A 13718-nucleotide genomic window follows, 5' to 3' on the forward strand; every position below is an offset into this window, starting at 1 on the left:
AAGGATGGTATTGTCATTTGATGGTAAGAGGAGGAAATAAAGGCCACTCTAATTTATGTCAGTGACCCCAAAATTCTGCCAAGAACTGAAACTCAAATAGCCTCTACCTCCTTCCCCTCCACTGTTACCAAGTCCAGTGAGGCCTGCCTTCCTAAAGCTTCTCAGTCTTAGCCCTCCTATTTATTCCTCTGCCAATAGTCTAATCCAGCCATTTATTATTAAAAATCTTATTAAGCACCTATATGTGCCAGACACAGAGAACATATCCTGAGCAAGAGAGATGTGGTCCCAGTCTTCCCAGAGTTTATAGTTTAAAAACAAAATAAAAAAAATCTCAGCCTCTGAAATTCATCAGGATGTCTGCCTCCTGACATCCTTAGTTTCTTCTCTGCCAGCCATTCTGAATCTGTGGCAAGACCAGTCAATCTCAAACTCGGGATGATTCTATAGGAGCTCCCCATTGGCTTGAGCCAGCTGTCCCACCTACCCCTCTATCACCAATTCTAGCCTCCTTTTCCTTCTTCCTATTAGAAACCACCTATTCTAGCCAGGATTGATCCTTGACATTCCCATCCAGAGCTTCTGACCATTCTATTCCTCCAGTTCCGATTGTCTTCCCTTAAGAGTTCAAGAGTCACTTTTGCCCTATATCCTTTCTCAAGTTTTCTCCAGTGGGCAGAATTAGGGAAGTCTCAATTTCTTTTCTTTTTTTTTTTGGGATGAAGTCTTGCTCTGTCACCCAGGCTGGGGTGCAGTGCTGCGATCTCGGCTCATTGCAACCTCCGCCTCCCGGGTTCAAGTGATTCTCCTGCCTCAGCCTCCTCAGTAAGTGGGATTACAGGTGCGCACCACCATGCCCAGCTAATTTTTGTATTTTTAGTAGAAACGAGGTTTTGCCATGTTGACAAGGCTGGTCTCAAACTCCTGACCTCATGATCTGTCCACCTGGGCCTCCCAAAGTGCTCTCAATTTCTTTTGACCCTTCATGTTTTTTACACTCCCTGGGTCTAATATAAACCAGGCTCTGGGTAAGCAAAACATAGCTCCTGCCCTCCTGAAACATAAAATCTAGTAGGTAAGACATATATTAATCCAAAAAGTGAAATATTTTATTATTTTGTTTCATTTTATGTTATTTTATTCTTGATTTATAGAATGATTTTATTATTTGATAACAAAAAATGAATGATTCATGAACCACATGGAGTTCTATGAAAGAGAAGTACAAGGCACTGTGAAAACATTTAATAAGTGAAATAAGACTTAGTTGCAGGTGGTATTGGTAGAGAAAATGCTCCTTCCTTGAAGAACTAACTTTTGAATTAAGATTTGAGGCAGCGCTGTCCAACGGAACTTTCTACAATAATGAAAATGTGCTCTATCTCTGCTGTTCAGTATAATAGCCACCATGTGGCTATTGTGCACTTGAAATCTGGCTGGAGCAAAAGAGGAAGTGAATGTTTAATTATATTTAATTGTAATTACTGTAAATTTAAATAGCATTGCGGATTCAGCAACTATTGTATTGGATAGCCTAGGTCTAAGGATGAACAGGAGTTAGATATGCTGGTAGAAGGTAGGAAGGGCGTGCAGCCAGAAGAAACAATCTGGGTAACAAATCTGAGGCTAGAGGGAGCATTGCATGTTTGAGGACATGACAGAAGAAAGTGTGGCTGGAATGCAGACAGCCAGGAGAAGCATCATGAGATGAGCCAGGAATGCAAGTCGAGATAGACCATGTAGGGCCCTGAAGGCCATGTTAAGGATTCTGAGTTCTACCCAAATACAGGCATACCTCATTTTATCATGCTTCATTTTATTGCACTTTGCAGATATTACATTTTTTACAGATTGAATGTCTGTGGCAACCCTGCAGCGAGCAAGTCTATTGCTGCCATTTTTCCAACAGCATGTACTCACTTCATTAGCATTTTTAGCAATAAAGTATTTTCTAATTAAGGTTTTTTTTTTTAGATGTAGTGCTATTGCACACTTAACAGACTACAATACAGCATAAACAAAACATTTATGTATGCTGGGGAACCAAAAAATTCGTGTGACTTGCTTTATTGAGATATTTGCTTTGTGGAACTAAAAACCGCAGTTTGAGGTATGCCTCAGGCATCTTTAGTATCCTTGTGCTTTGCTTTACCGCATTTTGCAGATTGCGTTGTTTACAAATTGAAGGTGTGTAAAGAAGCAACTCTGTCAGTGTCATTTTTCCAATAGCATCTCGTGTCTGTGTCACATTCTGGTAATTCTTAACAACATTTCAAACTTTCATTAATATTGTATCTGCTATGGTAATCTTTGATGTTACTATTGTAATTGTTTTGGGGCACCACAAACTGCACCCATATAGGACGGGCAAACTTAATAGATAAATGTGGTGTGTGTTCTGACTGCTCCACAGACTAGCTATTCCTCATCTCTCTCCTTCTCCTTAGGGCTCCCTACTCCGTGAGACACAACTTTGAAATTAGGCCAATTAATAACCCTACAATGGTCTCTAAATGTTCAAGTGAAAGAAAGAGTCATAGTCTCTCACTTTAAATGTAAAGTTAGAAATGATTAAGCTTAGTCAGGAAGGCATGGGGAAAGTCAAGACTGACAAAAAGATAGGCCGCTTGCACCAAATAGTCAAGCTGTGAATGCAAAAGAAAGTTCGTAAAGAAAACTAAAAGCACTACTCCAGTGAACACCTGAATAAGAAAGTGAAACAGTCTTATTGCTGATGTGGAGAAAATTTGGTCGAGACAGAAGATCAAACCAGCCACAACATTCTTTAAGTCAAAGCCTAATCCAGAGCACAGTCCTAACTCTTCAATTCTATAAAGGCTGAGAGAGGTGAGGAAGCTACAGAAGGAAAAGTTTGGGGCTAGCAGAAGCTGGCTCACGAGGTTTAAGGGAAAAAGCCATTTCCATAACATAAAAGCGCAAGGTGAAGCAGCAAGTGCTGATGTAGAAACTCCAGCAAGTTATACAGACGATTTGGGTAAGACAATCAATGAAGGTGTCTACACTAAACAACACATTTTTAAAGTAGGCAAAACAGCCTTATATTGGAAGAAGATACCATCTAGGACTTTCACAGCTAGAAACAAAAAGTCAATGCCTGGCTTCAAAGCTTCAAAGGACAAGCTGACTCTCTTATTAGGGGCAAATGCAGCTGGAGACTTAAGTTGAAGCCAATGCTCATTTACTATTCCAAAAATCCTACGGCCCTTAAGAATTATGCAAAATCTACTCTGCCTGTGCTCTAGAAATGGAACAATAATGCCTGGATGACAGCACATCTATTTACAGCATGGTTTACTGAATATTTTAACCCTGCTGTTGAGACTTACTGCTCAAAGAAAAGAGATTCCTTTCAAAGTCTTATTGCTCATTGACAATGCACCTAGTCACAAAGAGCTCTGATGAAGATGTACAAGGAGATGAATGTTGTTCTCATACCTGCTAACACAACATCCTTTCTGCAGCCCATGGATCAAGGAGAAATTTCAGCTTTCAAGTATTATTATTTAAGAATTACATTTTGTAAGGCTATAGCTGCCATAGATAGGGATTCCTCTAATGGATCTAGACAAAGTAAATTGAAAACATTCCGGAAAGGATTTAACACTCTAGATGCCATTAAGAACATTCATGATTCATGGGAGGTCAAAATATCAACATTAACAGGAATTTGGAAGATGTTAATTCCAATCCTCATGAATGACTTTGAGTGGCTCAAGACTTAAGTGGAGGAAATTACTGCAGATGTAGTGGAAATACCAAGCGAACTAGAATTAGAAGTGGACCCTGAAGATGAAATTGAATTGCTGTAATCTCACAATAAAATATGAACAAATGAGGGGTTGCTTCTTATGGATGAACAAAGGAAATGATTCCTTGAGATGGAATCTACTTCTGATAAAGATGATATGAACAATGTTGAAATGACAACAATTTAGAATAGTACATAAACTTAGTTGATAAGGCTAAAGTCTGAGAGAACTGACTCCAATTTTGAAAGAAGTCCTGCCATGGATAAGATGCTATCAAACAACACTGCATGCTACAGAGAAATCTTTTGTGAAAGAAAGAGTCAATCAGTGCAGCAAACCTTAATGTTGCCTTATTTTAAAAAATTACCACAACCACTTAACCTTCAGCAAACACCACCCTAATTAGTCAGCGGCCATCAACATCAAAGTAAAACCCTCCACCAGGAAAAAGATAACAATTCACTGAAGGCTTCGAGGATGATTAACACATTTTTTGGCAATTTTTAAAAATTAAATTATGTACTTTTTTTAGACTAATGCTATTGCACACTTAATAGACTGCAATATAATGTAAACATAACTTTTATATGCACTGAGAAACTCAAAAATTCATGTGAACTTTATTGCAATATTTGCCTCATTATGGTGGTCTGGAACTGAACTTATGCCTGTAGTAGTGTGATAGTAGATGAAGGGTTGTAAGCAAAAGAGTAACATAACAAGTTAGCACTAGAGGAAAAATACCACTTCAAATGAAAGAATAGAGAAAAGAAAAATGAATATCAAGACATCAGTTAGGTTCTTAGAATAATATTCCATGCAAAATATAAAGGTATATGGTGCTAGAGATAGAGAGAATGAATAGGTTTGACCCACCTGAGTTCTGCCTTATCACATACCACCTGGGTGACCGTGGGGAAATCACTTAACTCTCTGGCTCTCAGATTTTCAAATGTAAATGGGAATAACAACTCCTTCCCTACTTCACCCTGCAATGGCAATCAAATGTAAATGAAGATGCACTGTAAACCATAATGGTTCTATGAATATAAGGTTAACCTTATTGCTCAACCCCACATGTGGCTACTCTTTCTTCTGTCCCCCTCCCCACAACCATTACTCATATAGACAGTACAAAGATAGAATAAAATGCTACTTTACTGGCTTCATATGTGTTGTTTATTTTTCTCATAAAACTAAGCTGTTTCATCTTTAAAAGCAGCAGACTTCTTGTATACCTCTCCTCTAGATGCTCCAATGTTTAGCAAACAGCATAGCACATAGTAGGTGCTCAATAAATGTTTGCAGACTAAATGAAAGAATGATACTCAACAAACACCTGTTGGCTAAATGATTCCTCCAGTTTACCTTCTCTTTCTTCCTAATAGAAGTTTAATATGAATCATGCACTAATTTGAAATGTTCTCGCCTTTTTGGAATGATTAAGATTTGTGACTCCATAAAGGAATCTTTAAAATCATGGACTGTGTATCACCTCTATGACTCGTGAGTTTCCATAAAACTTCCTTGGTGTGCTGGGTACTAGCCCAATAAAACCTGCCAAATTCAGGGGATGTGGGGAGGAAGACAGAGAGGAAGGTTTGGAGCCATCTCACCAGGGTTCTGGTCTTGTCTCTAATACTTGTTAGTTCCAGAGCCTCAATTTCCTCATATTTCAAATAAGAATAGTTGTCCTTCCTGCCCCACAGTGACACTGAAACCAGATAAGGAAGGCTAGATTGGATTTTGTCTCTTTGTTTTTAGCTCTAAGTAACATTCATTCAACAGCCATTAATTGAGCACCTAATTTGTGCCTGGCAATGTGTTAGATACTGGAGACACAAAGATGAATCTCTCTAAGAGCTCAGCTTATAGTTTAAAAGGGGCTAAACAAGTCAACAAGTAAAATGCAAAGATAAGGAGTAGATAATGATCTGGGTGAAGATGGTGGGCACTGGACAGTAGAGAAGGGCTTCTCACCATCTCTTTCCTCTGAGGTTGGTAAAAAAGAGCATAGACTGTCAGAAGTCACCAAAGAAGACACTCAGGAGACAGGAATGTTTAAGTTTACTTTATAAGGTGGGAGTTGGGCAGGTGAGGAAGGTAAGAGAAGAGTATTCCAGACAATGTAAACAACAGAGATATATCATTATGTACTCAACAAACATTACTTGAACACATTACAAGCAAAGAATTCTAGAGAAATACAGATAAACTAGATATAACCCCTGCTTAGCGGGCACACACTTCCCAGATGAGCAGGCAACCAGGTAAAGGCACTCATAATCCTGGGTAACCTCACGATGCCCCATGTGTAGAAAATCTAAAAACTTCAGGCTGCTTCTTATCAGTTCCAGGTGGGGTCATGTGGAGGGAGATATGACTGGAGAGAGACAAGGAACAGAGCACAAGAGCGGCAGCAGTGGCAGGGGCAGTGTCCCTTTCTTCTTCTTATTCAGGAGTCCTTAGGCTGCTTACTGAACCTCTTCAAGGCTCATTCTTTTTCCATCTTCAAAACAGAGAGATCAAAACTACCTTAAAAAGTAGTTGTCGTAAGGATAAAACGAAGTGATGGGTAAAGCTCTTCAGTATAGTACCTGGACCACTGTGCCCAAGAACTGTTAGCTGTCTTTGTCATCATCATTGATACCACATTATCCTTACTGCTGCTTTAACTAAGAGGAAAGTCATCTCAGGCAATGTGAATGACTTAGGGAAAAGGAAGTAGAACAACTGCTCTTGAGCTCTCAACTTCCTGGGGTCCATGAGGAAGAAAAGACAGACCAGGACATGTTTTATGCCACCCTTTGCCCTAGACCAGTGCTTTCTATGTAAGACTTTGAGAAACACTGGTCTCCTAACCAGGAGAGTGAGTGAATATTCCCAAGAAGCGCCTCCCGTCGTGGACTTTGACTTTTCAGTATTTTATCTTAGAAATTCATTATCCTCTATAATCTGCTCTTTTCTGTCACCATCAGCACCACCATAGGAAACAACCAATACACGTTTCTAGGCAATGTTGTGACATTCTATGTGCATTAATTCATTTAATCCTCACAACAATCCTACGGAAGTAGGTACTAATATCATTTCCATTTTACAGATAAGGAAACTGAGGCAGGAAACATTAGGTAACTTGTCCAAGATCACAGACTAATAAACATTGTAAGTGGGATGTCCATCCAGACAGTCTGGCTGTAGAATCTGTGCTCTATGACAGGTCGCCTACCTCTCTCATTCCTACGGTGTTACTACCTCTCTAACATAAAAATGCTTCCTTCCTTAAGCCTCACAGCAGCAATGATATTCCACATAGATGTAACATGCTTATCCCGTGGCTTCTGGCACATGCTCACATATCCATACTCCATGTGAGGAGAATCGCCTAAGACCCAAGAGCTTCATTCAGGTTTGCTATAGTGTTAACAGCATTGTTAACGACAAATGCCCACAGTACTTATGCAGCTAACAGGGCTCAAACAGATGATAAGTTGGCCACCACTGGAAGATGATTAAAAATCTACCATTAAACCAAGCTGTACTCAGAGTAGACCTTTTTTAAAGTAGCTTTTCATCAGGGGATTATATTTTCTTCTTGATAATTTCCTTAATGGCAAGCAAGGCTGTATGTTAAAAGAACAAAGAAGACCAAGTGCAAAGAGTCGAAGATTCTTACCAGATTGGGGCTGAAAGAAGGGGAGAAGAGAGGAAAATTAAACGGGCAAATGAGAAGATGCATCCCCCTTTCATTCCTGTATAATGCTCTGATATTGCCTACCCACTCCCTCCTCCCTCTGCCTTCTTCTCCGGGGCCACTAACAGCAGCCCAGAATTCATTAAAGTTTAAACAGACTGATCAATAGGGACAGAATGGTGAATTGTCCATCGGCAAATTACCAAGCACTTCATGAATATTTAAGGAACTAAACTAGGAACAGGGGAAAGAAGGAATCCAGGACTTTATTTTTCCCTATGGAAAAAAAGACAAAAGGATCTCTGCCATGACTGATCACCAAGATATAAAATCAAAGTCAAGTGAAACTTTAAAAACAAACAAGAACTGTGAAGCACTGCTTCCCTTCCCAAGCCAGCAGGCTGCATCCAATCCAAGGCCACTCAAGGTGAACACATGCCTGGCATCAATGGGAGACACTCCAGTCTGACTTCTTTGCTTTCTCAGAACACACCATGTTTTCATGCCACCATGCTTTTGCATATGCTATTCCCTCTGCCCAAAATGCAGTTCCTCTCATCCCCATTTGTCCACTTGGAAGGCAGGAGAGTCCACTGATTAAGAGTGCACCTTTGAGGCAAAGGTATAAAAAGGATACATTGGACTTTGGGGACGCGGAGGAAAGTGTTGTGGGGTGGTGAGGAATCAAAGACTACACATTGGGTACAGTGCCCACTGCTTGGGTGATGGGTACACCAAAATCTCAGAAATCACCACTAAAGAACTTATGTAACCAAACACCACCTGTTCCCCAAAAACCCACAGAACTTTTTTTTAATTTAAAAAAAAAAAAAAAGAGTGCACCTCTGGAGTCAGACTGCTTTGTTCTAGTCCAGCCTCTGCTACGTACTGTGTTAACTTGAGTAAGTTACCTAACTTTTCTGTGCCTACATTTCTCCCTCAATAAAATGGGGGTAGTGATAGTACTACCTTTATAGGGTCATGTGAAGATCCAACTACACAGTGCAACTTAACACATTTTACACAGCCTTTGGCACACATTAAAGGCACGGTAAATGGTAGTAAGGTGATCAGTGAATTCTTCCACATGTGGTCACACCTCAAGCTGTCCTGTCTTCCCTGAGCCCCCTTCGGTTAGCTCTTTCCCCAGCTCCAGCTATAGTTACTTTGCTCCCAGCTCTTACCATATATTAGTGGTTTATCAGTCTCTGCCAGTAGACTGTGAGCTCCTGAAGGGCAAGGCCTATTTACCTCTGCATCTAAAGTTACCCCAACATAGTTTGTGGCACCAGAATGACACAGGACAAACACTCAGCAGGTAGGAACATGAACAAGGAGAGAACATCAGTTTTGCCCATACCTTTGTAACAACACAGCACGCAGCCCAGATGTCCTCAGAGGACTGCTCGTGGTGGTTGAACTGGGGCTCCCACTTCTTAATTGGCTGGTCTGCAAAAGCCAACAGGACCCCACTCTGGTCCACCAGAGCTGCGCGGACACTGCCTGTTCCAACGTCCACACCCACATAGTACCTCTCTGGTTTCTGTTCTCCACCAGACATTGCAGTTCCTCCACCTATAGTAAGCAAGCGTAAAAACCAAATGAAGACCAAGTAGATCTGCAAAGACAGTCACAAAACATCTCAAAAGTAGAAATAAAAGAGGTACCACTATCTAACTGGTAGCCATTTGTTATTTATTCATCCAACGAACATTTTTAGCGCTAACAGTATACTAATAAACATTGAGCTACATGGTGGGTGAACAGGACAGATATGGCCTCAGACACGGCATTTCCATTCTTGAGAGAGAGTCAGACATTAAGCATTTAAATACATAATTATTTAGGCAAAGTTGTGATGAGTGCTATAAGGGCAAGTACAGAGTGGTAGGAGAACTTAGAATCTGGAGGCAATACAGACGAGTTTCTTCTCAGTGAATTTCAATCAACAAGGACAGAAGCCACGGTACTGAAAAGGAACCTTGTCCTCCTAGTCAGTCATTCATTCAACAATTACCTACTGAGTACCTCTTATGTGCAAGCACTGTGAAAAGTGTGTATGTCCCCTCTACTCCTCACTATGACTCCAGAAGGTGAGGCTATTTACATTTCTATGTTACAGGTGGCCAAGGTGAGACTCCAAGAGATAAGTAACTTTTTGCTTAATGCTAGCTAGGTCTATGCATAAATTTAAACAGTAAATGTACATTATTATAATGATATACACTACACTGATTAAGAAGCAAGTCTATGAGAAGTTAAGGAATTTAATCGGCTTCATTCAGGGGCAGCCTGGACCTAAAGTTCCACATTTGTGCAATCCCAAGTCTCATGCTCTTTCTTTTGTTTCTTAAAAGCTTTCAGTATAGGTTTGGAGAAGAGGCAAATATATTGCAGCTGTGTCATGAAGTGACTGGGAATTGGGAAGGAACCCTGAGGAGACAAGATCAGGAATTAATTAGACAATCTGTTTTCCTTACAGACCCCTTGTGAGTTACAAGGAAATCTGACCAGGGAACACTCAGGAATTCCTTGGCCTTCATGGCTGCTCTAAGTCCCTTTGGTCAGATGAGCCCGCATGACATGGAATCTCATAGAGGCTTTTATTTTCCAGATTGGCCTTTGAAAGAATAAGAACAAGCTCCCAAGACAACTGAGCAGGTGAAAGCCTTACAACTCTCCAGGTGAGCTCCAGGTAGTCTCACCGCCCAGAGTCTAATTTCAACCTGGGCAACCTTCTGTACCCTTCAATTTCAGAAAGAAAATGTTTCCCTAGCCAAGTCAAAAGTGGAGATTCTAAAAGAAAATCAACCAGCAGATGTTCAGTATACTGCTTCCTAGATATTTATTCCAGTAAACAACAAATAAAACAATAAAAACAACCCATTAAAAGTAACTGTTTCTGTCTTAATCGCAATGATTCCCCAACTGAACTGTAACCCTTTTGGCTTTGTGGCTCATGAGCAGGTGAAAAATAAAATGGAGAAGCGACAGTAATAACATTTGCTCCGTTCATCACAGCTTCGTCAGACCCACACTGGTGTGTAACCTCAACTTCTCTCCCTCGCTTACATTCCCCTTGGGGACCTCCATATGACCATTAGCACCAGTTTTCAAATCATTCATTCCGTCATTCATTTAACAGTGATACCTTCTCTTCAAGCCATTATTTGAAGAAAACAAAACAGATAAAAAGAGAGCTGCTCTGAAGCAATGATCACCCTTGCCCCACCCTCCAGCCCTTCTCCCCAGCAGTCCCTCTGTTAGGTCCTCTCTCAGGACAACTGAAAACCACCAGCTTTGAGCTGTGATATAGCCCATAGCCTCAGCTCGGCATCTCACGCCCTCCACGGGCTCCCTCTGCCTGCCATCCAGCCCTGCCTAATACAGTCCTGCTCATTCTCACTCCAGGCTACAGACATCCTCAAACTCCTCATAGGCTCTCAATTGCCCCCAACTGCTAAAGGCCTCCCCGATCCTTTGCTCATCCCTTTCTAATTCTCTCCTTTCCTTGTCTGCCCAGTGACCACGGAATTATATTTTAAGACCCAGGTCAGCCATCACCTCTCCTTGGAAAAGGCTTCCTTACCTTTCTCCCCTTGCATACATACAAAGGATGCCAACATGGTATCGTGTCCCTGCTTTCTTTTAAAACTTACCACTCTGGAATCACAATTTTATTTTTCTTTCCATGTCTGTTTTCCTAACTGAATCTGAAAAAAATGAACTTATCGATTTCTGCATCCCAAGCTCCTTACACAGTGTCTGGCACATAATAGGTTTTCAGTAAATGTTTACTGAATGAACAACTGCATCAGTGAATCAACAGAAATAAGGATGAGCAGGTCCATGCCTTAATAGTTTGAATTTCTAAGTTTGTACTTATATGTGCTAGTGTTTTACCTTATTTTAATCTCTTATGACTCATTCTTCTAGTTCACAAATACTTACTGTAGGCGACAACCACATTTTATTCATTCTACGGCACTCATTTTTCCATATTTAGCTTCTCTAAAATCAGTGCGAACCTGACAATCAATGGTATGTTACAATTAATTGGTATCATTTCCTTTCTTACTTCATGGTATACGAAATAATGGTGCATCTTGCAATCGTTGACATCTGAGACTCAGAAGAAATGCAGAAGACAGTAACACCAGGAAGCCTGCTGAGGATACACTGATTGACAAAACAGGGGCGATGCCTTCGCTGAGTTTCCTCAATTTTATTACCTGCAAACAGGAAGAAGACTGAAGCTAGCCACTCTACCTTCCCTCTCTACCAACCTCTCACAGCTGCTTACTTTACTTGGAATCCCCTCTCTTGGCTTCCCACTGTCTCTACTGCAAAGGCCCCCAGGGGTGCTGCTCCTTAACACTGATCCTAGCATGCTAACAACTCCTTGCCCTTGGCTAGACCTTTGCAAGACTACTGTAAACACTTAGGAAGAAACAAAGAAATAAACAGGAAATGAAAAATCTATGCAACACCCTGGCTTACACAGACCTGGCCAGCCAGCATCCAGGCTTGTCTCTACTCCAGCCAGCTCTGATGACAAGAGAGATTCCCCATGAGGCTGGCCCAGGTGCTCAGGCTTGGGTTCCTCACTTTTGACTCCCTCTCTGATGAAGAGAGTAATATGAGAAAATACATCATCTTACCACCCTACCCACATCCTGATTCCTTTCCAGTAAAATGCAAAGAGGCAGATTTCCACTCTACAGTTGGCCCTGGACTTGCTCCAGTTCTGGTTTCTGGAAGGAGCCCACCCTTCACAAGAGCCCCCTTTACATGGAGAATGGAGGTGTATGATTACAGTTAATTCCAGCTGCCACCTGTGTCACAGCTATAAGCCCAGTGCCTGGCATACAGCAGGAGCTCAGTAAGTCCTTGTAAATCAGTGAATGGATGTCTTTAAAATTCATCACTGGGGAAATAAAAAAAAGATACCATGTTTACCATGTATCTGACATTCTGCTAAGCAGCTTGATTACAATGCCTGACCACAATTCTTGAAGACAGCAACTATGATCACTCCCATTTTACTGAGGAGGAAAATGAGTCCTAGACAGGTAGTCATATTACTAGGCAGTAATACAATGGATAGTAATCCATTCCCTCTGGTTCCATCAGCCCTAACCTTTCTCAGGATGCTCCACTGCCTCCTGCTATTCCTCTATTTACTAAATGCCCATTTGTCAAGGACTCTGCTGGGGGCCTCTGCCTATTGTGCCTAAGGTTGGCTGACTCAGAACCCAGGCTATTCATCTTCAGAGACTGACCCTTCCATAATACCAGGTGGCCTGCTTCCAGCAAACTATGGATTTCTATAACACATTATCAAGGCACCATGCAAGAAAGAGTCAAACTGTCCCAGCGTCATTCACACACATCACCCAGTTCATGTTTTCCTATGAAATAGATCCTACTTAAATATTTCGGGTTCACCACTTTTCCCATTATTATAGTTCTAACTGATCTCTATGATTATTTCCATACCTGGAACCTGAAAGCAGGGACGTTCTACCCCTTGGGCAGCTTCCCTGAAATTCGACCTGTGAGCTGCAGCAGAGGACTTTCTGCATCACAGGTCCCCTGATCTTCCCCCTCTATGCCCTTTGTTCCTGGGTCACGAATATGATCTGCTGCGTCCTGGACTCCTAATCTTATGCAACCAGTACCCCTTAGCCTCAAAAAGTAAAGTAACTGCAAAGTGGAAAACATTATTCCTTTTTCTAGTTTGTAAAGAAAAAAAGGATAAGGATCCTCATCATGTCCCTCATTCCCATACAATGTTAATCTCATTCACTGAAACCCAATCAGCTTGGTAAACCTATCACCACTTTATTATACCTCAGCAGGGTGGAGTAATTTGCCCAAAGTGACACAAACAGTAAATGGCATCAGGATTTGAATCACAGTCTCTTACTGCAAGTTTAGGGCTCCTTCCACAACATCCAACTAAAAATGAAAGCCAAACCCTTTGATTACTTCTTCAATAAGAACAATAAATGCAGCAAGAAATACCTATTGAGCTCTGAGCTGTAGATCACCATGTGACTCCATGATTTCCTTTAATCCTATAGCAACCCTGTGAGGTAGGCAGTATGAACCCCATTTCCCAACTAAGGAAAGTGACGTTCTCTGACAGGAAGCTGTTTAAAGTTGCATGGCACAGAAGCAGAGGGGCTGGGGTTTGAGGCTAAGTCAATGTGACTCCAAAGACCGCATTATGAATGGTGAGAGTCGGAACT

The 13718-nt window shown here is 41.2% G+C and overlaps 1 protein-coding gene across 15 annotated transcripts in view; it reads right to left on the reverse strand.

The window, feature by feature from the left end:
* Positions 1-13718, reverse strand: part of LOC105495149 (FGGY carbohydrate kinase domain containing) — a 440526-nt gene that overhangs the window by 405523 nt on the left and 21285 nt on the right. For 10 of the 15 annotated variants that reach the window (XM_071092359.1, XM_011764399.2, XM_071092364.1 and 7 more), the window contains exon 2: positions 8825-9039. The exons of 1 other annotated variant lie outside the window; for it this stretch is intronic. In XM_071092359.1, coding sequence (XP_070948460.1) covers positions 8825-9025 — 201 coding nt within the window. In that variant the 5' untranslated portion in view covers positions 9026-9039. Of the gene's footprint in view, positions 1-4646; positions 4670-8824; positions 9040-11542; positions 11689-12963; positions 13060-13491; positions 13509-13718 lie in introns of those variants that run through there. 4 more of the 15 variants (XM_071092353.1, XM_011764406.3, XM_011764403.2 and 1 more) reach the window with 4 other exon arrangements.

The sequence above is a fragment of the Macaca nemestrina genome, chromosome 1 (assembly GCF_043159975.1).
Source record: "Macaca nemestrina isolate mMacNem1 chromosome 1, mMacNem.hap1, whole genome shotgun sequence".
Lineage (NCBI taxonomy): Eukaryota > Metazoa > Chordata > Mammalia > Primates > Cercopithecidae > Macaca > Macaca nemestrina.